General features: G+C 42.2%; 1 protein-coding gene across 2 annotated transcripts; it reads right to left on the bottom strand.

The window, feature by feature from the left end:
• Positions 1-743: 743 nt before the first annotated feature.
• On the bottom strand, positions 744-27956 carry FAM241A (family with sequence similarity 241 member A). 2 transcript variants are annotated; one of them, XR_012639254.1, is made up of 3 exons: positions 27684-27956; positions 23568-23740; positions 3742-3869 (listed from the first exon to the last, which is right to left on the bottom strand). XR_012639254.1 is itself a non-coding variant. In XM_074950751.1 (2 exons), exons 1-2 carry the CDS (start codon positions 27783-27785, stop codon positions 3624-3626), a joined length of 348 nt encoding a protein of 115 aa, XP_074806852.1. In that variant the 5' UTR covers positions 27786-27956; the 3' UTR covers positions 744-3623. The 2 variants fall into 2 exon arrangements, 1 of the variants encoding a protein (XP_074806852.1); XM_074950751.1 differs by lacking the exon at positions 23568-23740 and having other exon boundaries at positions 744-3869.

Below are 27956 nucleotides of genomic sequence, written 5' to 3'. Positions count from 1 at the left end.
CAGCATTTTCCCCCTTATGGACAGTTACAATATGTCAATTTTCAGTACAAATGAGGTTCCATCAGCTTTGCTGTATGTGCAGTTTCCTCCCTGTACATAGTAATTCAAACATTTAAGCATCTGAAGACTCTTTTGGAGACACAGTTCTTATTATCTGCCCCAAAGACCAATAAGGATTACACAGTTCATTATTTAATAAGAATTTGGGTGATGTAATTCTTTTATACAATCACGGTATACAAACATACATAGATATGTAATTAGAACTGGAGAGAGAGACTGAGTCGCCTGTATTAATGTCAATGATTTTCAGCATGAGACTATACCCCTTGTATCCAAACAAAATTTACATTCACCCTTTATTTTTGAAGTAGGGACTCTATTCTGCACTCTTTGCATATCCAAAACTTCCAATGACTTCAAACTGTAGTTTGGGGGTGGGAGGAAGAAGCAATACAAAGGCTACTCATACATTTTCTCACAATATTTGACAATTTTACAACATTTTCTTTTGATACACATCTTTGTTCAGTTATGTTGCTCATTTAAAGCCATTTTCAATATAATGGAATGTCTTCCCCAGTTCACCCTCAAAAATAAAAAAAAAGAACCAACCAAAACAAAGAAAAACAGGGAAGGGAAATGCTGTAACATATAGATATTAAAGGCAGACAATCCTGTATACAATACAGACTATAAGTAATGAAGTAGGGGACATTACTGAAAGCCGGGGGGGGGGGGGGGGGAGGGGGGTGTTTAAAGAGGAAAAGGGAGGGAGAGAGGCGTCCAAATGATAGATTTGTCCATCTCCATCTATTCCACGTTAAGTTTCAATAATAGAGGGAGTTTTTTTATTTTTTTTTAAGGGTCATAAAATGCGGGTATGAAAGACTTGTAGGGCAGGATATAGTATCCTTCAAAAGAGGACAGACATAGCTGACACTATACTTGATTTTAGTTCAAAAGGAAAGAACCACCTTTTTATGAATGTGTGTTACATGACGTGTGGGAAGGAGAGCTACTGGGATGATTATATGCATATTGTTTGTGATCATTACTATGCACAGACAACAAATTATATGCAGATAACTAGACTGTCTTCCCTACTTCATTTCTGTGCCTGTGATCAAGCAGCCCCAGTTTTGGCCAGCTATTCCTTAAATTCCAAAACAATGGAAGGTTTCCTTTCACTTCAGAAAAATTAGTGTATTCTGCATCACAACACACAGTCTGTGCACACACAGTCTCAGCAACAGGGAATATCCTACAAGACATTGATCTTTTCCCTACAAGGCAAAAGGGTTCAGATGAAATGCTCTGAACAATAACTTGTATGGGAGGAAAAAGACATGACATGTAAAAAATAAGCACATTTTGTAATACAGCCCATATATACATATATAGATACACACACAAAACCACAACTATATATAAACAATACACAAACATACTATGTATATATTATTTTTTAAAGGATTTTTAAATGTTTATCCTTAGGCACTTGTGGGTCCAGAGCTCCTTCCATTACATTCAAATTGTATTCATACTTAGCTTTTGGAAATCCAGATTTCCAGCAATGTTTGAGTAAAGTATATATGAGAATATGATGTACAGTATTCCTATGTCATCAGTATACTTATTTTACTCATGTACAGACTGATATATTCTTTAACCTGGGCCCAGTCAACACACACTTACAGCTGAGCTTAACTTCTCACATGCAAACAGTCTCATTAATGCAGTGGGGCTACTTACAGAGGTAAACATATACATGAAATGTTGCAGGATTGGGGCCTTAGTGCTTAAAACCACAAACAGTAATTGGTTTCAATGGTTGTAAAAGTTTACAAGGAATGGCTCCACAGGTCCTGCAACTGGATCAATGTGTGCAGGCCATGGACTCCAATATTCCTAAGGACTCAATTAACTAAAGGATTGGGGCAATAGAGATTGTTTTCATTGTGTTCAATGGTCTTTAGATGAAGCCCATAGTTTGTGAATAACTAAAACTACACATGTTAAGGTCTGTCAATCCAAAAATGTTTGCAAAAACAAAAGTAAAGTAAAGTAGCATTTCAAAAGCTTATATCTTAAATTGTAAACTGCTTTATTTAAACAAATGTAATAATGAAAAAATGCATATGGATAGGGTCAATTCTGTATTTAAAATAAATACAATGTTTTGAGAGGTGCTAAATTTTTAGCCTATTAAGTGAAGATTTTCTCTGGCCTTTCCTCTCCTCAGCACTTCCCAGGATTGGATCCTACATTACCAAAGTGGATTTTACAGATTTATTTTAAAACTCTATACAATATTATACCTTATTCTCTGATATTTCAGCTTACAACATGCGTCTCTAGATGGTATATTTCCAAATCAAACACCAAAAATTCCTGAGTAAGACTGCAGTTGAAATCTATCTATACTTATCTTACTTGTGTAATTGCTTATATCTTACATTAGGGCCTGGGTCTGCTGTGCTTGTACAAGCAAAACTTGCATCTAAGTTAGGACTGGGCCCAGACTGCAGTAAACCAGAATCACCATCAAAGTTGATAGATTCACATTTAATACTAGTAATTCAACCCTCCTGTACATGAGGTGTAGAGGGGCTGTGGTCAGTATTCAAGCACATTAGCTGGAATAGTAGTTGCAGGGGTGGGGATTTATATTTATTTGAAAAGTCCCCAAATTATTTCTTCTAAGAGAACTGTTCTGATATTTAAAAAAGTCATTAATGGCCAAAGCCAAGCACACATGAGTAGACCTAGGCCTAGTCTACGCTAGAAACTTTGCCAGCACAGCAGAGTCAGTTAGGGGTGTGATTCTTTTCTCATAATTATATATTGGCAAAAGCCTTAGGGTAGATACAGTTATACTGGCAACAGTGCTTTTTTGCCAGTATAAGCTGGGATAGTTATGTCAGTATAGCTAGACTGACAAACCTTTTCTAATGTAGGCCTGGCATTACAGTAACTAATGTGTGTGTACACACGCGCAAGCCAGTGGAAGAACACATTTTTATTTAGTTAACAGATTTCAGGGTCCAGCTTTCAAAAAGCTTACAGGAGAACAATGTAAAAATAACAGAACATAAAACTCATGGTTATTTGTACTCTTCAAAACAGAGAGGAATTTCCATTATACAAGAACCTGTCATTTCAAAATATCAGCCACACCATAGAAGAGAGGCTGACCCCATTTGGATGGAGGTGTTTTTATACCACATTTAATAAAAAGACAACCTAGGACGGAGCCCTCAAGGGTGCAGTGGCTCACATACCCTCACTCAGGGCTTGTCCACACCAAGTTAGTATTTGACAGTAGATTCACACCCTGGCTTGCTGTGTACTAACGTACTGTGTAGACAAGGCCTTTGAAAGAGTAAGTTACTTTGGACAGTACCATTATTGAGAGCATATCCTTTTCATTCCCTTTGGATATGTGCTAGGACTGATGACTTCCTTTAAAATGAGTATGTAAATTTTAGTCTCACAAATGTAATGTGTAGCATGATTTGGAAAATTGCAGCTTTTAATATGCCACTGTTTGCTTAAACACATAAATCCACTGAAAGGTGCCACGGTTGTAATATGTTATCCAGCAGGCCATTCACGATACTCTACTGTTGCACGTATATAATGACAAGGCACAAAACAGCAACTAGTCCAAGAGCTTGTAAGCCAAGGAACCAAAGCATAACCCAGAAGAATATGACTATTACAGGTTCCACAATCCGTTCTCCAAAATACATCCTTGTGAAGCCCATGCTGATAAGGCTTTTGTTTAGTTCACCAAAGAGAGTCCCCATCTTTTTATAGTCATCTATAACAGGCTCTACAGTGTGGTTTCTTTGTTCTTGCTGGATCTGTAGACAGAAAACAAAAGCAGGAAATAGTTTGGACATATAGAATATATATACGATACTTTTCAGAGTAGCAGCCATGTTAGTCTGTATTCGCAAAAAGAAAAGGAGTACTTGTGGCACCTTAGAGACTAACAAATTTATTTGAGCATAAGCTTTCGTGAGCTACAGCTCACTTCATCGGATGCATTCAGCTGTAGCTCACGAAAGCTTATGCTCAAATAAATTTGTTAGTCTCTAAGGTGCCACAAGTACTCCTTTTCTATATACAATACTGTTATTATTGTCTGTGTCTTACAATTTACAAACATCTCAGCTGTTTCTACTTTCAAGAATTAGAAAAAAAAATCAAATAAAATATACCAAAAAGTAGATGTAAAAAGGAACTCATTAAATTCAATACCTGATATGAGTCACATATTTTAACATAGTCAAGAGTGAATACAGTGGATTCATTGAAAAAGTCATTTCCAGTAAGACTTTAGAACCACTGAACCTGCATGAATAACCTCTACTAGCAGACTACAAACCATTAGGTATTTTGCACAAGACAAAGAAACTGAAGGGATTTTTATTATTGAAAGATGGCCAGGGAAGACAATGGGCTAGGCTAGCAACAGGGAATGCTGAAATTCATACTAGTGTGAATACATGGTGCAAGAAGTTGTGGAAACCTCCCACTATTTCCAGAGGTAGTGGTAGGCCGCAGTAGGGGTTGAGGAAAATCACAGGTGAAGCAGTGGTACCAGGGAACCTTTGCACCATTAAAGGGGGCTCCACACTAGCTCCAAATGGGACAGATTGGAAGGGGGCAACTGGATCTTCACTTATGCAGATCTTCACGTATGCAAATCCAGTGGTACAAACATCATTGTACAAGAGACACAGAGGAGCAGAAGTCACTATTCTATCACATGGGTTGGAACAGCGGCTGCAGAGCTGGGGCAGCTCCATGGAATTGATTGCGCAAAACCTAAATAGTTGGGATTTGAGTGAAGAGGGGTGAATTTCATGTTCAATAAGCACACTTTCAAGACGATAAAGTAGCTCAGGCACATGCCTTTTCTGATGCTTCCATCAGTAGCTATCACAGCGTAGATGAAGCTACTCATCAATATTTTAGTCAACAAATCAATATTTCCAACAGGCTGGATGTAAACCCTAATTATAGTTATTAAGTGTTCATCATAAAGCAAAGTTTATGGAAGAGGGAGTACTGTGTCAAGTCTGGATTTATATTCAAAAGCTAATTTCTAACCACAGCTTCAATTATACCTAAGGGTAGAAGTCCACCTATTTCCTGTGGGTACAGCAGATAGTAATTGGCTGCCTGATGGACACTACCTGGGTAACTGATAGTGGGATCTGGTCCCCATTACAGAATCTGATAACCTATAATTTTAAAACGCTGAATTCCCATAAGTGCAAGTGCTTTACACTAAAGGGCGATATTGCAGCTCCAGGGATCACAGTGAGCATGCATGGAAAGACACCGCACACGTGGCTGGAGACACTTTCCATGTGCAATGCTGATGCAGACAGAATACTTCTGGGAGTGCCTGTAGGAGTAACTCCTACACCTTCCTGGAGAAACAGCATCTTCTGTCCCAACACTGGTCTTGGACAGCTGGCCAGCGCAAAATGGGATAGGGCCACATCCCATGGGGTTTGTTCAATACCACAAGCAATGCAATGACTTCCCTGATACTTGCACTACGGGAGGGTAGCAGCCAAGATCCAGGCTACACCATGCTCAGTTGGCCTTTCGGACAAAGGCAAAACCTTCAGCAAGACCCTTAAGTGAGCCATCACCTCATCAGGCCAACAGTTCTGAACTATCTTCAATCTCCACAAGGAGGACTGAACAAATTTTGATAGCCTGGAGGAAACAACTGAAAACACTAATAGTTCACCCCTGAATTTATGGATTTGAATTCTTCCCCATAACATAGATTAACACTACAGAGTACTGTCAGATTTTTGATGGAGACGCACATATCCAACTTAGTTCAGGACCGCCTGGAGTTTTACTTTTGTCTTATACATGTGACATGAATTAGTCCCAGGCCATTGGTGGGAAAGCCTGGAGTCCTTGCCTCTCTCATATTACTTTACTCTGAAAGGTTGAAGCCAGCAAAATCACATACATTTTATTACATCAGAACAATGAATAAATACAATATTCTATTATTCTGTAATAGCCTATATTACAAAATTTTAAAAGTCTCTTCTAGAAATGTTTTTTAAATGAAGGCATTTACTTCATTCCCCACTTCTTAAGCACTGATACAAACAAAACAATCTTGTATTCCTGAATCTCTGAGGTAAAATAGATACTGAAGCACATTAAAACTAGAACAAAAGCCTTCATTGTACGGCATGTTTAATATGGCAGAATAAATGTCACCCATTTTTCTGATACTGTAATATCTGTGGCAGATTATAAAGTAACTTTCAAAAATGAGATTCTTCATCTAGGGGAAAGCTGCTAAAGCAGTTAGCATGTTAGTAATCTTTTCCTTGGACCGAAAAAATCTAATAAAGAGAAATAATGTAGGGCTCTCCTCAGTAATTCAACATATTTCTAAACTAGTCTCTGTACAGATCTGAGTTAAAATTAGAATTTGAAAATGTGCTTCGAAGACTTTTGAGATGAGCAATTTTGCTTCAGCAGAGTATCAAAAAACAAGTGAAACTGAAAACAGATTACCAGCCATAAAATATAGACGGCACATTTTTCTTCACTAATGCTGCATAATCATTCCATATTCTTGCCAAGTACTTTCTTTACCAGTGGAGCTACAGTGGGAATACTGTTAATATAAAACTCCAACAATTGGTTATGATACTTCAGACTGCTAAAGAAATATTACTAAATAAAGCTTAAATTTATTCATAAGTAGTCCCATTGAATTTAACTAGAATACTAAGCAGCATAAAGTTACGTAAATTGTCGGACTGCAGTGTTAGTGAGCGTATATGATCTTTGTTCAAAAATGAACTTTCAAACACTTAGCATTATCTGTCACTGTTTTAGACCCTTATTCACGATTGATTTCCATGAGACTATTCACACGGTTAAAGTTAGGCATGTCTTTAAGTACCTTGCTGAATCAGGCCGGGCCTTTGTGAGTGCTGCCATAATATAACAATGTTTTCAAAAGAGAGAAAAAACAATGGTTACTCATCTTCTCGTAACTGTCGTTCTTCGAGATGTGTTGTTCATGTCCATTCCAACCAGGTGTGTGTGTGTGCATGGCAGCCGGAAGACTTTTCCTCGTCGGGTTGGTCCGGGCCCGACCGACCCGCCAGCCCCTCAGTTCCTTCTTGCCAGCTACTCCGACAGAGGGGTAGGTGGGTGAGTATTGGAATGACATGAACACCACATCTTGAAGAACAGTTACAAGGAAGTCGGAGCTGTCCACTAACTGGAGCACTGCTCTACCGAAGGCCACATCATCTTTGGCCTGCTGGGTAATCACATAATGCGCGGTGAAAGTATGTATGGAGGAACATGTCGCTGCTCTGTATATTTTCTGGGTCGGGACTTGCGCTGGGAATGCGGCTAAAGAAGCTTGCACCCTAGTGGAGTGCGCTGCGAGCAGAGGGGCAGGCAACTCTGCCAGGTTATAGCATTCACGGATGCAGGATGTGATCCACGAGGAAATTTGTTGGGAGGACACTGGAAGATCTTTCATCCCGTCTGCCACAGCCACAAACAGTTGAATGTACTTCCTAAACGTTCTTTCAACGTAAAAGGTTAGATTTCTGCGGACATCCAATGAATGAAGCCTCTGCTCTCTGCATTCAAGCGTGGCTTAGGATAAAACAGTGGGAGGAAGATGTCCTGGTTGATGTGAAACTGGGAGACCACCTTTGGGAAAAAAGCTGGATGTGGCTTGAGCTGAACCTTGTCCTTATAGAACACGGTGTAAGGAGGCTCTCATGTTAAGGCCTTGAGCTCAGACACCCTCCTGGCTGAGGTTATCGCCACCAGAAATGCCACCTTGCATGACAGGTAAAGCAGGGAATACGTCGCCAGCGGTTCAAAGGGCGTACCCATCAATTTGGAAAGGACCGGATTGAGGTCCCGGGTTGGGGTTGGTTGCCGAACGTGCGGATGTAGCCTGCCGAGACCTTTCAGAAAACGGCTGACCATAGGGTTGGCAAACACCGACCGGCCCTCTTAGCTTGGATGGAAGGCAGAGATGGGGGACAAGTGAACCCTTACTGACGACATGGACAGTCCCTGCTGCTTGAGATGGAGAAAGGAGTCTAGTATGAGTGGAATAGAGGTGAGTGTCGGGGATGGGTGATGCTGTGCCAACCAGATTGAGAATCTCTTCCACTTGGCAAGGTAGGTAGCCCTGGTGGAGGGTTTCCTACCACCAAGGATGACTGTTTAACTGGGTCTGAGAAGGAGAACTCTGTGGGGCTCAGCCATGGAGCTTCCACGCTGTGAGGTGCAACAACTCGAGGTTTGGGTGCTGGAGACAGCCGTGATCCCGAGTTATCAAATCCAGGAGGAGCGGCAAGGTAACTGGGGCTTCCACGGACATTTCCAGGAGATTTGTGTACCAGTGTTGGTGGGGACAGGCTGGAGCTATCAATATCACTGAAGCCTCTTCCCTCCATATCTTGAGGAGCACCTTGTGAATGAGAGGGATGGGCAGGAATGCATATAAGAGATGGCCTCCCCAGTGGAGGAGGAGGAAAGTGTCTGTGATGGTGCCCGGGCTGTGATTCAGGAAGGAGCAAAACTGTTGGCACTTCCTGTTGCATTGCATGGCGAGGCAAACAGGTCCATCTGGGGAAAGCCCCAACATTGGAAGATGGAGTTTGTGACGCCTGGGCGTAGGGACCACTCGTGGCTGCGAAAAGACCTGCTGAGACAGTCCGCCAACTCATTCTGTACTCCTAGGAGGTACGATGCTTGCAGATGTATCGAATGAGCTACACAAAAGTCCCACAGTGTGAGGGCTTCCTGGCACAGGGGAGAGGAGCGTGCACCCATTTGTTGATGTAGAACATTGCCATGGTGTTGTCTATCAGCTCCCTGTCAAGTGGGCTTGGAAAGTCTGGCATGCCAGATGCACCGCTCTCAGCTCTCCGATATTGATGTGGAGAGTGAGTTCCACCTGAGACTAGAGGCCCTGTGTCCTGAGGTCTCCCAGATGTGCTCCCCAGCCCAAGGCTGACGTGTTCGTCACTAGCCAGAGGGACAGCTGAGGACAAGTGAAGGGACCCCTGCATACACTACCAGTGGTGGCTCAACCCACAGGAGGGAATCGAGGACCAGGCAAGGCAGAGGCATGACCCTGTCCAAACTGTCCTGAGCCGGCCAATACACTAAGGCTAGCCACGATTGGAGAGGCCAGAGTCTGAGTCTGGCGTGTTGCACCACATAGGTACAAGAGGCAATGTGTCCTAGAAGTTTCAGGCAATTCCTTGCTGTGGTGGTAGGAAACTGCCTGACACTTCGAATGATGTTGCCCAGAGCCCAAGAACCTCGCTTCCAGGAGGTATGCCCTCGTGTGTGTCAAGTCCAGCACCGCCCCATGAACTCTTTCCACTGAACAGGGGACAGAGTCAATTTCCCCATGTTCAGGATAAGGCCCAGTTCATCAAACGTCATTCTTATGATGTCGACTTGTGCCTCCACTTGAGCCCTGGAGTGGCCAGTCATTGAGGTACGGGAACACCCGTACCTGGCGTCTGCGTAGGAATGTGGCCATGACTGCTATGCACTTGGTAAACACACAAGCCGCCGCTGACAGGCCGAACGGGAGGACTGTGAACTGGGTAGTGTTTGTTGCTCACCACAAATCTGACATACCTTCTGTGGGACAGTGGAATTGCTATATGAAAGTACATGTCCTTCAAGTCGAGGGCGGCATACCAGTCCCCTGGATCCAAGGAAGGATGATGGAGGCCAAAGAGACCAGGCGGAACTTCAGTTTCCTCATGAACTTGTTGAGCTCTCGGATGGGCCTGAGCCCGCTTTTTGGTATGAGGAAATACTGGGAATAGATGCCCTTGCCCTTCAGCTCCTGAGGAACCTCTTCCACTTCTCCTAGCGATAGGAGCGAATGCACCTCCTGTATGAGGAGTTGCTCATGAGAAGGGTCCCTGAAGAGGGATGGGAAAGGGGGGGTGGAAGGGTGGGAGGACAGAGAATTGGAGGGAGTATCCCCTTTCTACCGAGTGGAGCAGCCAGCGGTCTGATGTGATACGGGCCCACGCAGCGTAGAAAGGGGATAGTAGGGACGAGAAGGTAAGGCGGTTTGGATCCAGTCCAAGTTCTGGTGTGCCGCCCTCATTTGCACCTTCAAAAGGCCTGCTTCTGGCCAGTTGAAGGTTCAGATGAGCCAGAGCCCTGGCCCGAATATGTGTGCGGCCTCTTCCTGCTGCTCCTGTTTCTCCTTCTTGAGCTGTCCTGCCGGTTCTGCGGTTGGTAAAACCGTGGAGGAGGTTGCAGCCTAAAATGCCTCCACTGCATGGTGTGGGTGTCGAGGCCCAGCGATTTGAAAGTGGGTCTTGAGTCTTTTAGGCTATGTAGTCTTTTATCCATCTTTTTGAAAACAGAGTCACACCCTCACAGGGTAGCTCCTGAATGGTTTGCTGGACCTCATTTGGCAGACCTGATACCTGGAGCCAGGAGCGCCTTTTCATGGCAATCCCGGTAGACATCACCCGAGTGGCTGCATCAGCCCCATCCAAAGCAGCCTGCAATGAAGCTCGGGAAATGAGCTTGCCCTCCTCCACAAGGGCCGAGAATTCAGCAAGGGAGTCCTGCAGCAGCAGCAGCTCTGCAAACTTTGCCATTGCCCCGCATGTATTGTAGCAGTACCTGCTCACAATGGCCTGCTGATTAGAAATGCGGAGCTGCAAGCCGCCAGTGGAGTAGACGTTTCTACCAAAAAGGTCGAGTCGTTTTGCCTCCCAATTCTTTGGGGAGGGACCTTAATAGCCCTGGTGTTAATGTTGGTTAGCAGCGTCCACGACCAAGGAATCTGGTGGAGGATGGGTATACAAGTGCTCATAGCACCTGGACGGCACAAAAAAGCATCTTTCATTTCGCGTAGGCATAGGGGGCAATGAAGCCGGGATCTGCCACAAGGTTTTTGTGGTGTCAGCAATGGCCTTTATGAGGGGTAGAGCAAAATATGTGCCGGTCCAGAGGGGGTGAGGATATCCATCATTGGATCTGCATCCTCCACTACTTCTTTTGCCTGAATACCCAGATACTAACTTCAGTGCTTAACTTCAGTGCAACTATTCAGAATACATAAAGTTAAGAATATGCGTGAGTCTTTCGAGGATTAGAGCTTTACTGACCTGAATCCAATCCCCAAAGTAATGTCAATGGAAAGTCAGAGAAAGCACCAACAAAGAACCAACTAAGAAAACCAAGTTGTACATTGCAGTTTATTGAACCATCTTTTGTCTTTTATTGTAGAAACAATGTTCATGGTGGTAGAATATACTCACCTTGCTTCAGCATTTAATCACTTAAAAAAGCGGTTTATTGCGAGTAACTGAGCTTCACAATTACATTTTCACCAGTAGATAACACTCTTTCTCCTAAAACCTGTATATTTCTGTGTCAAGTTTTAAAACAGGATCTTAACTATAGACATCACCATCAGCTCAGTCTATGATTTATTTTTGCAGTTGCTTATCTCTAGGGAACAGAACACCACTATAAAAACATGCTGTTAAAATATTTTAGGAAATTTTCTTATATTGGCATACCCAGTAATCCAGGTAAGGTCTGTCAAACGCTTCTGAAGAATTAGTATAACCTTTCGCGTTGTGCTCTCTACAGCTATTAATCTAATGTGGTGGCAGCGATCAACTGTATTAAAACAGCCTGCATAAAATTTTCAAAAGCACCTATATGGTTTAGGAGCTTAAGTCCCACTTTCAAAAGTGATGTAGGCACTTAAGAGGCTGTGGGCTTGTCTAAACGAACTATTAGTTCGTGGCAAGCTGAGGTGTAAATCTACACCACATGAGGTTGCCATGCACTAAGTGTCCACGTAGACCCTGCCACCAAATACTAAAAGTTCCCTTGTGCACTTTGATGTAAACTGCTTTGAAGGGGTTTAGCACAAATCCCACTGATTTACAATAGGTCATTTGCTGCTAAATCACTAAGGCACTTTTGAAAATCTTCCTTATCTAATTAGCTATTCTGAAATTGCTTTACATAAAGACTAGTACAGGTAGGTGATGATCGTACAATGATTAAATCAGAACACTTAACCTTGGTGTCACAAATGTGCTTGCTTTTCAAGCTAGAATGTCCATACATTTTTGTATCCGCTCAGTATAAAAAATAATTTGAAGTCTCACTACATTTTACTTGTGGCAAGTTTGCCATGCCATTCACAGACTTACAAGACTGCCTGTTGTCTATTTTCAGGAAAGCACATGACAACTTTGTGGTTTACATACTGTTAGTAGGCAATGCACTGTTTCTAACTAAAATGGTCTCTCTCCCCACCATCTAATCCTGAATAGGGACCCAATGATAATCATCATTTTAGCCACTTAAAAAGTCAATATTATACATTAGATCCCATTATAGCACATTAAAACATGATAAACTCCCAAATAAAACTTAGGTATAAAAATCCCACAATGAAATAATATGATTCAAGCAACATTAAAACAAGATTGAGGAAATTTAGCTTTGAACTTTTACTTCTAAATAATTTAAAACAGATTACTGTATAAATCTAAGGCTAAAAACGTTGTTTGCAAATATCTCTTTTCCAAGACCCAATTCTGTAAGGTGCTGCGTGACCTCTGTTGCTACTGAAGTTATTATAGGTGCAGCCTATAATATTAAGTCACGGGGAGTTTCAACGGTACTACTTGCAAAGTAATGCACGAACTCATAAATAAGGATGGCAGAATTGGACATATAGGAAATATAACAACTTTTCAAGCTCAGGAACTTAGTTCTTTCTACTGCACATTGCAGGGTGGAGTACGTTAATATAGAGGGGCTTTCATTTTTCACTTTCTGTTATCTACAAATCAAGTTTGCTAGAGGGCGTCAACAATGAACAGAAGAGAAATCAGATGAATTAAGATAACTAACTTAATTAGAGCATTGCAGCAATGATTATGGTTGGTATTACAGTTTTAGTAAAAGTCCTTGTTTTCAGACATGTAAGTTTCTGAAGAAACACGATTTGGTCCAACCTCTACCATGTCTGTTCTTCGTTTAAAAATGACTTTGTATGGGGAAAAACCATAAATTATTGAGCTTGGTGCAGGAATTACTGGGTGAAATTCAATGGCCTGTGTTCTGCAAGCCAGACTAGGTGATTATAATAGTCCTTTATGGCCTTAAAGTCTGTGAAATAAAACTCAACTCAGCCATTTTTTAGTTATTGGAGTATTTCAAAACAAATCAAAACAAAAATATCCCAAGATTTTTCATGCTTTAAGAGATTTCAAGTGCACTTTTGTGTGCTCAGATTTCAGAAAGATGGGTTATTTAAAAAGAAAAAAAAAATCTCATCACAGAGTGATTGTCCCACAAGAGTTGAACTGACTAGAATGCTATCAGTTTCACTTTTCTCTTCTTGTTAGTACAACATCAGCACCGTCTGAAGGAGCAGTAGCAGAACTGTGAATTCCCTCAGTGGGGGAATGTCTAAAAACATAGTGGTGTGAGAAAATGTAAGATTCCCATAAACTTTTGCCAATTTAAAACCACTGTATTTTTAAGGTTAGGGAGGAAATGCAAAACTTAGAACTAGGGGTTGTGGAGGAGGGAAGAGAAAGGAGAGAGGGAGTTTAAAAAAAGGGGCAGGGTGGGGAGCTGCCAGTAAGTAATGGGATAAACATTAGAATCATAGAATATCAGGGTTGGAAGGGACCTCAGGAGGTCATCTAGTCCAACCCCCTGCTCAAAGCAGGACCAATCCCCAATTTCTGCCCCAGATCCCTAAAAGGCCCCCTCAAAGACTGAACTCACAACCCTGGGTTTAGCAGGGCAATGCTCAAACCACTGAGCTATCCTTATTTCCACCAGAAACAAAAGCTCTTGTCAGATTACAAACAAGAAGCACTATCTCCAGAACAGCTGATTCAACTGTCAAGACATGGCATAAGCCATAAATAAGGACAAGTCACATGCACAAAGTTACCAAAAGAAAGAAATAATGGAAAGAATAGCACACTTAAGATTATCACCACATTCACCTTAAATGTGAAAAAAAAAAAAAAGCTTTGGATTTAAATCTGAATTGACATTTAATAATAAATGTCTAATAGGCACAAGAAAAAAAAAAAGGTTACCACCAATAAATGGCAAAATAAAAATTAAAAAAACCAAAACCAAGCAAGGCCACAAATTTTTCCTGCAGCTTCTAGCCTTAACATAACCCAGCTACTAATTTTATCTCACTAAGGGTTATTTTCACATCAAGAAGCAGTGTGTATGGCTGATGGCATGCATACTTTAATGTCAAAAAAATGCTATGAATCTTGACTTTTTAGCTTTATAGTTATTTGCTGAAAAATACTCAACAGAATTTTTTGAATGATAAAACATTAAACACAGGAAGCTCTAAAGATGTGACAAAGCAGGGTCTCTAGAAAATACAAGGTAAAATGAAGTTCTTAAGTGTAAATCTGACCAAAAATATGAGAAAACAGATTACGAAAGCTGATGTCAGGGATATTCATGAAGGAATCAATCATGAGCACCTTCACCTCCCATGGAAGGACCCAAATTAGGTAACCAGGCTACGTATTCAGAGCAACACAACAATCAAGGCTGGGAAACAGAATCCTGAGCACAAATGTAACGGATGTTTGCTGGATATGTAGCTGCTAATACAACAAAAGGAAGAGCAGAATATTCAACTTTCCAGGCACTCAGAGTAATCTGCTAGATAGGTCAAGATGGTGGTTTGGCTAGATTGTGATCCCATTTGCCACAGTTACCCCTTTGACAATTGCTTGGGCTACCTACATATAGCCTCTGCCTGCATTCCTGAAGACTGCCTCCACTGAATTCTGCTCCGTGGCATACAAGGTTGCCATACATGGGCACTCGGCTTACTAATGATGTATGTTCTCAAACCAGAGCAATTCTGCTGTTTTTTAAGCTTTCCACTGCTGTGGGGAAGGTCAGGATTTCAACCTGTTTCCAAACATAACTTTGAATAATAACAACATCAAAATAATAAAATATTATTACTACTACTACTACTTATTATTTTACTTGGTTAAACACAACAGGATTTGGCTCAGAGTTAACCAGCAAGGATATTTTTGCTTTTCCTATTTTCCTCCCTCTTCTATCATTAAGTTAGCACGGAGCATCATACAGGAAATGTAGTAACCTTTCAACAAATGTTGGCTTTTATGAAAGTTTGGCATCCTATTCACTCAAAATACTTTATAAAACCAATCTTGCTGTTCCCCAGCCACAGGAACATACCCTACAAAGTACTCACATGCACAACTCCCACTGACTTTCACTGAAGTTTAACATGCAGATTGATGGCAGAATGCAGCCCGCAGCCTCAAAAACTGATGATTAGTGCCTCTGGCCGTGCAGGTCTAAGTAACAATACAGATTTTGATATTCAGGCAATAGAATACTGGGCAGAAAAACAGTAAATATCTAAACTGCTTTGGGCAAAATGACCAGGTTCACTACCCTAGAACATTTATTCTTCTGCATATAAATTAAAAGGCTAATAGATGGAAAGCAAATGAGGAACAGTTAAATAGTGCTTGCAGATGATAGAACAAACAATGAGCAAAGATTTCCTGTATAGGAAAATTGCCAAGACCACCAGTATTTCTGGAAATAGTATCCATTAAAGATTTCTTTTCTAAATTTAAACAGGGAATTTCAACAAAGCATATGTTGTGGTATTAACACAGAACGATATCTGGGTCCAGTATTCATCACAGTAAAAATATATAAACATCTTTCATATTTTGAAAATGAATATGTTTTTGTAAAAATGAGAGACTTACTTGAGCACACTATGAAAACCATCATATCTTAGTCATACTACCTCCCTGTTGATGCCATATTTGATAACACATGCCAACAAGATCATCATCGGCAGCAATAAGCTTCAAAATGCCAGCAGAAGTTTTAAATAAATTTTGTATTAATGTGCTGCCTGCCTTGGATACTGAAATTATCTATCCGTGTAACAGGTACAACCCTGACAAGAGTAGTGTAACTTTCCATACATCATCCACAAATGTACTTCAGCCCTAACCTGGAAAGAACACTCTTTAAGAGCAAGAATGTAGTCCATGTTGATTCAAATTCTTGGCCTCTCTGTGTGTGGATCTATTTTCAGGACAGGGACCTAAGTTGTCCTAAAATATCTAATAATTTGCCTCTGCGCATAGCATGATCATGGTCTCTTAACTCTAGGGATTTTCAGCTTTGGAATTCACTTCCCTTGGTCTGAAACAACCAGAATTTGCTGATGTTAGAGAATTCTGCAAATTTCATCTATGTCCTCTGCCTTTTAGCCAAGGGGAGATGAATCTAGGTTAGTAATATTTGGGTGTGAGCTATTTTATGTTTTAAAATATCCTTTTTGTTAGCCTTGTTTTGCTATGCTGGATTAGCTGCAAAGTTTGCTGATTGTTTTATAGATTGTGCTTTAAAATTTGTTACAGGCACCGAGAGTTTAGTATTTGTGCTTTTAATTTACATATAATTCAAAAGAAATAAGATACAAAGGCCTGAACAACCAGAAATAAAATCTGAGTAGCAGTAAGTGACTTGTTTTTATAGAAAGAGAAACAAGAAGCAACAAGAATAAGCTTGTAAGGCTGACGAAAGAGATAGGGAATAAACTGACAAACAATGAAAAGAAAAGCAACTGCTATGCAAAAGTTGTATTCAGCTGTTATGGCAACTAAAGTTCAAATACGATGATGCAAACCACAGAAAAAAAGAAATCTAAGAGTACTGCCTCAAGTTGTTATGGCAACTGAAATCTGAGCACAGCAACCAAGTGAACACTATCCACAAGTCTGAATCCCTGCGCATTCAGATCTTTGTGAAATAGTATACTATAATGAACTTAGATCAAAATAATATTTTATGAAAACACAAAGCTAGACCTGCCCACCCCACCCTATGATTTATCATCATGTTGCATCAAATAAAACATTATAATAAGGCAAAAACAAAACACAGGAAATTTTAAGACAGCAAGAAGGAAAACCATTTTAGAAGTTGTGCTCCATGTTTCTTTTAGATCCATCTTCCTTCTCTTTCAAACTATACTAAGATGCCTCTATTGCTATCATTAGAAATTTATCCCATCCATATTATTTTAAATATATATTTGATTTCAGCCCCTTTTGCACTGGTTCTTTCTTTATGAAGCCTTTTCTTGTATTTAAACATGTCCAAATATGCTTGAGGCATCTAATAACCTCAGGATTTTTTCTTTTAGCGATGTCCCCTTCTAAAATCAAGTCAACTTTACACAGCAGCACTCTAAGCTAAAGGAAAGAATTACAATTTAGCACATATGTATCCTGGCACTGATCTATTCTCAAATTCAGATTATAAAGGAACAACAGACAACTTCTTAAGTGTATGGAAAAAGCTATAATCTGCAGAAGTTTACTACAAAAGTGAACAGAACATGTTAATACTTAGCACGCTATTCAGTTGTGAGGGAAAAAAACAACTTACTGCAGTAAACAACATGTGGCTACAATCACTGAAACCTTGTTGAGGAAGCTACAGAGCACTGTATTACTGTATACATGGCAGCCTCTTCAGTAGGGAGCCAAGACATTCATAGCGATAGCACAAACTTATTTGAGACCATTACAGTCACAGATGAAGCCTCCACTCCGCTTGCAGATGTCCCTCTGCATGCTTGGGAATCTACTGAAATGTACATATCATCCCACACTTAGGTGTTTATATATTTTTATAATAAATTACTGCTACCCATTTTTTTCTGTAGTAAATTGAAATACTGTATGTCCAAAACAACCCTCCAGATTTAAACACCCTTTAAGCACTTGAGACAAAAAAAAAAAAAGCGTTATTAAAAAAACATTTCAGAGAAGGGAAACACTATACTGGACTACTGTCTGGAAAACTGTTTAATATATAAAGGCCAAGTTCTGCCCTCAGATATACTGGTACAATTGTCTACTATTACAGTTACACTGATGTAATTTAGAGCAAAACTGGGCTATAACCTACTGTCTGTAGTTTCCAATATGTAATGTTGTATAAATTCTAGTGAATAGGTGAGGTGAATTCCCCCTTTTCCCTGCCACTGCTGAATCCCATTTTAAGGGACACTAGAACAGGACACTAGAATTTTGGTAGGAATTCTGTAAAATTAAGTAGCATTCAATTAGTGGAAAAATATGTATGAGGACATACCATTTTCACCATTTTTCCAGTGCTGTAATTCTGTGTGCATAATTGCCAAGAAATCAAGGTCCTCTGTTGACTGAAAGACCCCCTTGAAGGATTTCAGCCATAGACCCTTTAACCAAAAACAACTTTAAAATGTGTATTGGAAATGTTCCAGTCAAAACTTTTAAAAGATGTCCGACCAGACACAGTATTAACTGGGCAGAGAGATAAACCCATATACTGCAGACATGAAATAGAGAGACCATTAGGTTTTATATTTAATTGGGTCTGGAATAAACCAGAAACAGTACTTGAGGCACCACAATTTCTATTCTTAATGGTAGAAATTTGCTTTTGAAAACTCGCTGATCCTCCGGTAGTTTATGATTTAAATGATGTGGTCATTGCCTCTGGTAGAGAAAGGAAAACTATCAGTGTCCATTGATCCTACAGTTCTGCGAATGATGAAACGTCTAAGAGTGGGCTGACACAACACTGGCCTCAGTCAAGTTAATGTGAGTTGGAGACAGCAAGATAAGAGTGAACTTAAAACATCAGAGAACTATAAAATATCCTGGAAGGCAGAGGTTGCCAGTGCTGCTAATCACGCAAAGGCAAAACGTAAAGGCCATATCTGTAGTCACTGAAATTATCCTCTTTGACTTAACCTCTGTTCTTTCCATACTGGAAAAATACTTGTAGCATAGCTTGTTGAAATCTTCTTTAAAAATTTCAGAGCTTCAAAACCTAAACAGGCTGACCAAATAATAGCTGAGTTTATAATCTGAAATCTCTCTGCCTCTAAAAAAAAAAGTTCTCCAAGGAAAACACCAAGAAGAAACATGCTTTTGGAAATAAAATACTGTTAAAAAATGACACACTACATTTGGTACAGGTGTGTGCCTGGATCAGTTAACTACTCTATGTGCAAAAATGCCATACATTAATTCTTGCATCTACACCACATACCATGTTTGGGAGGAAGTCAGATTTTTGGCTTATCTGTCTGGATGGCTGAGGAAATTCAGGCTTGTGATCATGTGGCTGAGCTAAAGGAGAAGCCACTTACACCTCATTACACTTAACCAGGGGTGAAAATCCTGGTCTCAGTGAGGTCAATGGGAATTTTGCCATTGATTTAAATGGGGCCAGAATCTCATCCCAGATACGTTAGGCCTGGTCTACACAGGGGGGGGGGGGGGGAATCGATGTAAGTTACGTAACTTCAGCTACGTGAATAACGTAGCTGAAGTCGACATACTTAGATCTACTCACCGCAGTGTCTTCACTGCAGTGAGTCGACTTCTGACGCTCCCCTGTCGCCCGCGCCTCTCGTGCTGGTGGAGTACTGGAGTAGACAGGAGAGTGCTCGGGGGTCGATCACTGCCTGCCAATTCGGCGGGTAGCATAGACATACCCTTAGTGAAGGAAGACTTTAAATCTGGACTACTCTGAGCAGAGACAAAGAGCTTTTGGTATAATCTGCATGACACACTTTTTTTCCCCCCTTTTACAAAGCAGTATTTTTCTGGTTTGATGATAAAAGACGTTTAGAATCTACAGCTCTTAATGTAGGTTTTAGTTTCAGTTTTGATAAACCAACATGGTGCCTGCCAATCTAACACTTTTATCAGTAACAAAAAGAAAAGGAGTACTTGTGGCACCTTAGAGACTAAACCAATTTATTTGAGCATAAGCTTTCGTGAGCTACAGCTCACTTCATCGGATGCATACTGTGGAAACTGCAGAAGATGTTTCCACAGTATGCATCCGGTGAAGTGAGCTGTAGCTCACGAAAGCTTATGCTCAAATAAATTGGTTAGGTCTCTAAGGTGCCACAAGTACTCCTTTTCTTTTTGCGAATACAGACTAACACGGCTGTTACGCTGAAACTTATCAGTAACAGGCATTTATAGTTCTATGCTAGTTAACAATACAAAGTTTGTTTGCTATCCTCATCTTTTCTCTTATACATTACATACAGAACATAATATGACATTTAGCCCTCATCTACATGGGAAAGATTTTTCATATGTTTCTCCACTATAACAAGCAGAAAGCTATAGTAAAAGAGTGGGTTCATCCTGCCTTGTTTATTCTAGGTTAAGCTACTTCCCTTGTGTCACTGTGTCCACACAGCTCTGTGCTTTTTCAGATTAACTAAGCATTCTGGGCAGATATTCCCTGATGCAATATTCCACAACTAGGCACAGGGTCAGGGGCCGCTCCGCGTGGCTCCCAGAAGCAGCGGCATGTCCCCCCTCCGGCTTCTATGCATATGGGTAGCCAGGGGGCTCTGCTCCGCACGCTGCCCCACAGCTCCCACGGCCAGTGGGAGCTGCAGGGGTGGTGCCTGCAGACGGGGCAGCATGCAGCAGAGCTGCCTGGCCATACCTCTGCATAGGAGCCGGAGGAGGGGGACATGCTGCTGCTTCCGGGAGCTGCTTGAGGTAAGTGGTGCCTGGAGCCTGCACCCCAAGCCACGCCTCTGAGCCACCCCCCTGCGCCTCAACCCCCTGCCCCAGCCCTGATCCCCCTCCTGCCCTCTGAACCCCTAGGTCCCAGCCCAGAGCACCCTCTTACACCCCAAACCCCTCATCCCCAGAGCTTGCATCCCCAGCCAGAGCCCCTATCCCTCCCGTGCCCCAAGCCCCTGCCCTGATCCCTTTCCCACCCTCCGAACCCCTCGGTCCCAGCCCAGAGCACACTCCTACATCCAAAGCCCCTCATCCCCAGCCCCCGCACCCCAACTGGAGTCCTCACCCCCGCCTGCCCCAGCCTGGAGCCTCCTCCTGTACCCTGAACTCCTCATTTCTGGCCCCACCCCAGAGCCCACACCCCCTGCTGGAGCCCTCACCCCCTCCCACACCCCAACCTCAATTTCATGAGCATTCATGACCTGCCATACAATTTCTATTACCCAGATGTGGCCCTCGGGCCAAAAAGTTTGCCCACCCCACTTTAAAATCAGCTGAGCTCTTCTGAACAAAGAAAATTTTTAGCTCATTTGCAAAAATATGAAATAGTTATTTGTATTGCTGATTCTTTGGCTTATTAACATTTAAGTTGTTAAAGTTTTTTTTCCTCCTATTATTTTACTGAAAACTCTCTGATGCCCTTGATTTTGTCGCGTTTTGTAATGCTGCATCTGCTTTGTTATTTGCTCATTGTTCAGCACTTGAACACATGAGAAAACATGCTCTAGAGCGAATAAAATATTTCTAAAAAATATGAAGGTGTATTTTCTCTTAGCTGGCAATTAAAACTCCCCCGTCTGCCTATACATTTTAACAAGATTCCTGTCCCTTCATGAAGATCATCCTCACTGCATAAAAAAAGAGGGACAGAGATGCTTTAAACAGACAAATGTGCTTGTCGTCATCACACTCTCCTTCTAGTGGCTCCAGGATGGCAGCTTTGCACACGTAGAAAGGGCATGGCCATAATCATTTAGGCTCAGGATCCATGATGAAATGCCACGGGCACCTGATAAAACATGTGGACATGATCTCCCTGAGTGCTCTCGCAAGGGATTCTGCTATCTCCTGGTAGCATTGCTCCTACCACTGGCTTTCTACCACTGGCTCTGTCACTGTGGTTTATTTTGCTAGTCTGCAAGAAGTTCCTTCCTCACTGGAATTGTTAATGTTGGAACCTGCAGCACTAACTTCAGAGGCATTTTGTTTCTTGTACCAGGGAAGCATAATATGTATAGCAACCACTGTCTGTTCCTTCTATTTTCTGTCCCTATTCTATGGTATCCTGTATAAGGACCTCCCACAGGCTACAGGGTAGGAGGAGGAAGTGTGCAATGGACCCACTACTCTTTCTGTTGTATACCTCCCTACCACACACCAGTTCCACCCATAGTTTTGTTTGTATCTCTTTTACAGGAGAATGGGAAGGAAGCATTGGCCCCTCTAAGTGATCAACATTTTAAAAAGATAGGTGCACTGATGTCAGTTTAATTCAACAAAGTTGTGCTATATTTCTACTTGTCTCTAAAGCTAAGATTAAAAGAAAAGAACACATTCTATAAGTATCAAGCAAGCTTCTTCTACCGATGAAAAGGACGAATCATGATTGAGTGCACTCACCACTCCATTATGTGAAATTTCATAAAAATCAACAAAAAGCAATATTGATTGTATCTTGGTTTGAAGTAGCTTTGTATGCTAACATGGATGAATTATTGGTTGTTTTATATTTCAACAGGGCAATTGTTAAAGCAATTACAAAGGGACATATCAAATAGTTTAAATTCAAAATTTTGATTATGCAGAAATATTTTACACAACATCAAATCCCCGTGGCAGGAAAAAAACCACAGCGGCCCAACACCGTAGCATTCAATTTCAGAAAGAGGAACTACACAAAAATGAGGAGGTTAGTTAAACAGAAATTAAAGGGTTCAGTGCCAAAAGTGAAATTTCTGCAGCTGCATGGAAACTTTTTAAAGACACCATAATGGAGGCTCAATTTAAATGTATACCCCAATTTAAAAACCATAGTAAGAGAACTAAAAAAAGAGCAAACCAACTGGCTAAACAACAAAGTAAAAGAAGCAGTGAGAGGAAAAAAGGCATCCTTTAAAAGGTGGAAGTTAAATCCTAGTGAGGAAAATAGAAAGGAGCATAAACACTGGCAAATGAAGTGTAAAAATACAATTAGGAAGGCCAAAAAAGAATTTGAGGAACAGCTAGCCAAAGACTCAAAAAGTAACAGCATTTTTTTTTTTTTTTTTTTTAAGTACATCAAAAGCAGGAAGGACCACTGGACAATCAAGGTGCTAAAGGAGCACTCAAGGACGATAAGGCCATTGCGGAGAAACTAAATGAATTCTTTGCATCGGTCTTCACGGCTGAGGATGTGAGGGAGAATCCCAAACCTGAGCCATTCTTTTTAGGTGACAGATCTGAGGAACTGTCCCAGACTGTTATTAGAGGACGTTTCGGAACAAATTGATAAACTAAACAGCAATAAGTCACCAGAACCAGATGGTATTCCCCCAAGAGTTCTGAACGAACTCAAATGTGAAATTGCAGAACTATTAACTGTAGTCTGTAACCTATCATTTTAAATCAGCTTTTGTACCAGATGACTGGAGGATAGCTAATGCGAGGCCAATTTTTAAAAAGGGCTCCAGAGGTGATCCCTGCAATTACAGGCCTGTAAGCCTGACATTGGTACCGGGCAAACTGGTTGAAACTATAATAAAGAACAATATTGTCAGACATATAGATGAACATAATTTGTTGAGGAAGAGTCAACATGGTTTTAATAAAGGGAAATCATACCTCAATCTACTAGAATTCTTTGATGGGGTCACCAGACATGTAGACCAAGGGGATCCAGTGGATATAGTGTACTTAGATTTTCAGAAAGCCTTTCACAACGTCCCTCACTAAAGGCTCTTACGCAAAGTAAGCTGCCACGGGATAAGAGGGAAGGTGCTCTCATGGACTGGTAACTGGTTAAAATATAGGAAACAGAGAGAGGTAAATAGTGTTGTCTTCTAGCGGTCTGTACTGGGACCAGTCATATTCAACATATTCATAAATGATCCGGAAGAAGGGGTAAACAGTGAGGTGGCAAAATTTGCACATGCTACAAAATTACTTAAGATAGTTAAGACCCAGGCAGACTGCGAATAGCTACAAAAGGATCTCTCAAAACTGGGTGACTGGGCAACAAAATGGCAGATGAAATTTAATGCTGATAAATGCAAAGTAATGCACATTGGAAAGCATACTCCCAACTATACATATAAAATGATGGGGTCTAAATTAGCTGTTACCACTCAAGAAAGAGATCTTGGAGTCATTGTGGACAGTTCTCTGAAAACATCCAATCAATGTGCAGCGGCAGTCAAAAAAGCAAACAGAATGCTGGGAATAATTAAGAGACGGATAGACAATAGGACAGAAAATATCATTTTGCCTCTATATAAATCCACAGTACATCCTGAATATGGTGTGCAGATGTGGTCGCCCCATCTCAAAAAAGATATATTGGAATTGGAAAAGGTTCAGAAAAGGGCAACAAAAATGATTAGGGGTATGGAACGGCTTCCATATGAGGAGAGAGTAATAAGATAGGGACTTTTCACCTTGGAAAAGAAACGACTAAGGGGAGATATGATAGAGGTCTATAAAATCATGACTGATGTGGAGAAAGTAAATAAGGAAGTTTTATTTTCTCCTTCTCATAACACAAGAACTAGGGACCACCAAATTAAATTAACAGGCAGCAGGTTTAAAACAAATAAAAGGAAGTGTTTCTTCACACAATACACAGTGAACCTGTGAAACTCCTTGCCAGAGGATATTGTAAAGGCCAAGACCATAACAGGGTTCAAAAAAGAACTAGATACATTCATGGAGGACAGGTCCATCAACGGATATTAGCCAGGATGGACAGAAATGGTGTCCCTAGACTCCGTTTGCCAGAAGCTGGGAATGAGCGACAGGGGATGGATAACTTGATGATTACCTGTTCTGTTCATTCCCTCTGGGGCACCTGGCACTGGCCACTGTCGGAAGACAAGATACTAGGCTAGATGGACCTTTGGTCTGACCCAGTAGGGCCATTCTTATGTAAATACAAATATATTCATAATACTGTAAATGTGTAATGAACACTGTTCTTTGCCTGAATCATCTGCAGAGCTTGCAACCCAAACTTTTGCCACAATGTAAAATGTGATTATTAGGGTCCTACCAAATTCAAAGCCGTGAAAAACACATCACGGACAGTGAAATCTGATCTTCCCTGTGATGTCTGGAGCCCAGCCGGCGGCTCCTACCCTGCTCAGAGTTCCAGCTACTAGTCCTGGCCGGGGATGGGGAGAAACAGGGCTTCCTCTTCTCCAGCAGGGGCCGCTCCCAGAGTGGGTCAGACCCACCTGTGGCTGCAGGACGGTCAAGCTGTCACCCTTGCCCCCTCGTAGAGAGGCTCTGGCTCCAGCTGTCAGCCCCTACCTTGGGCAGGAGATTGTTGGGAAAACCAGACATATGGTAATCCACCCCCCATACTCTGTTACCCTCACTTCTGCGCTGCTGCTTGTGGTGGCACTGGCTTTAGAGCTGGGCACCCGACCAGCAGCCTTCCTCTCTGGCTGCCCAGCCCTGAAGGCAGCACCTCTGCCAGCAGGAGCGCAGAAGTAAGGGTGGCAACCCTACGACACCCTTACAATAGCCTTGTGACCCTCCCCTGACCACCTTTTGGGTCGGGACCACCACAGTTACCAATACTGTGAAATGTCAGATGTAAACATCTGAAAACATGTAACTGACTGATTTGAAAACCTCCAGGTCACGAAATTGAACAAAATGGACCTTGAATTGGTAGGGCACTAGTGATTACCCACTGTGAAAGTAACTCTAAACAAAAATGAAATTAACCAGTCTGTTTTTATTGGCTAGTTGAGTGAAATACAGAATTTCCCTAAGTGATGTTAAATGCATAACCTGCGTAAACAAACTAAGTAATTAGTTAAATTCTTATAATTATTCAGTTTTCATAAACCCCATTGTTATCAGAGAGACAAGGTAGGTGAGTAGTTACCATTTATTCCACCTATAATCTGTTCCACCTTGTTAGTAATGACGCTTTAAATAGGTTTCCCAGACCTGAAGAGTTCTGTGTAAGATTGAAAGTGTGTCTCACCAACAGAAGTTGGTCCGATAAAAGATATTACCTCACCCACCTTGTCTCTCTAACATCCTGAGACAACATGGCTACAATACTGCCATTTTAAAAAGTCCTTTTAATTAATTGCGGCAGCTCAACCAAATATTGATGTGAGACTGTTTTCTGAAGTGCAACACTTTGTTTTAAAGGTTTTTTGTTGTCAGGACCTACATCTAAAGTCATTATTGCCTCCATTCTATTAGCACAGAACGCTACATTCAGGTGCGTATGTACTAGCAGAGCCTGATGCAGGACTGGAACCATTGTGAAGATATCAATAATTATTCTAAACATTCCTCCTTACCAAATCTGATTTCTCTTATTAAGGGGATGGGGGAAACAATGCCACCTCACCACATAAGCAGTTATATTATTAGAGGGCATAACAAGTGTTACTGTACTATGTAACTGCATTTTATAAAAGGGTGTTGTTGACATGATTAAAATCTGCAGTCCTATAATATACAATTTGAGTTGTTATAAGAAGTTTGCTATAATAAGTGGTTTCATAATCATCTTTTGCCTCAATCTAAAGAATAAATTTCAAGTAGATCACCTAATTTTCTTACTGCCTCTCATGCACTTTGCATTATTGTAATGTCTTTTTGAGTCTTTAATGTATTTGGTCGCTCCTCAATTTTCTCTTGCAGTTCAGACCAGACACGAACCAAAATTGCTAACTGAGGAAGTTGTGTGCAAAGCTGCAGGAACCACAGAAAATTGATTTTGATGGCTTACACACAATACAAAAGCTGTACTATTTCTTAAGGATTCATACTCTAAAGCTGGATACCATTAAATCTTGTTTGCAGTTTTCCTGCTTAAGATGGAGTGACTGAAGATCTTTTTGAGATGGGGAGATAAAAAATGATGAATCTGATATAATTTATACATTTGCAGGGGAGATACCAAAATCTTGAAACCCCTTGAATAACTAGCCCCAGCTCATCAGAAAGATCACCCATCCCCTCCCTTTTCCAGACCAGGTGACCAAAGCACCAGGCTGCCAGGTGACTTGCACACTGAGGTCCAGCACACTCACCGGTACCTCAGCCACCCTTGCTCCAAGCACTACGCTTCCCTGGCTGCCTGGTGTAGTGTAGGATACTGCTCTGCGTAGTAATCAGGTAGCAATTTCGTACAATAGGATTTCTTACAATCTACACGTATCAGTAAGTGCTACCGGTAGCACATTACTACGCGGAGCGGTATCCTACACTACATCGTAGCACCCAACACACCCACCAGTTCGCCGGCCCTGCACCGAGCAGCCGCCCCGGTGGAAAGGTCTCAAGGCACAGCCGCTCCCCGCTTCGCCCCGGGGCCATCGCTCCGCTTCTGGGCGCTCCCTGCTATGCCCACCCCCTTCACCGTGGGCAGGAGGCGGCGCGAAGGCCGCATGGCCCCGTGCTCCTGGGCCGGGCGGGGCCGCGCCCCCTGCCCGCTCCAGCACTGCATGGGGTGGCCCCGCTGGGTCTGTCCGCGCCCTGTGCCTGGTGCTCCACTTGCTGCTCGGGGGCAGGGGGGAGAGACACCAACCGGCACCAGGGTTAGGCAGGGGGTACAACCCCCCCACACGGCGCCGCTCCGGGTACAGCCCCCCCCAGGCGCTGGGGGAAGAGGCTAGCGGCTGCCTTCTCTGTTAGCAGCTGGTGCCTGTGGCTCTGGGGCGCGGCTGCCCTGCCCTGCCCTGCGCCCCAGGCGGGGAAGGTGAAACTGACCCGCTCCTCCGGCTGCCAGCGCCTGTGCCGGGCTCCTGCTGCTTCCGCGTCCCCTTCGCACCCGCAGTCTCCGGGCGGCAGCAGCCCCGCCATGGAGCCCATTCCCCTCCGACACCAGCGCCCTCTGCTCCCCGGGGCAGCCTTGCCCGCAGCGCCGCCGCCGCCTCTGCCGGCACGCGCTACGGGCGGAGGGTCGAGCCCCTAGCGCGCCGCTCAGCAGCACAACGCCTGCCGCGGCCGCTGCCTGGCAGGGCGGGTCTGCGCTGTCACGGG

This window comes from Natator depressus, chromosome 4, assembly GCF_965152275.1.
Source record: "Natator depressus isolate rNatDep1 chromosome 4, rNatDep2.hap1, whole genome shotgun sequence".
Classification (NCBI taxonomy): Eukaryota; Metazoa; Chordata; order Testudines; family Cheloniidae; genus Natator; species Natator depressus.
This window is presented reverse-complemented; position numbering and strand designations above follow the sequence as displayed.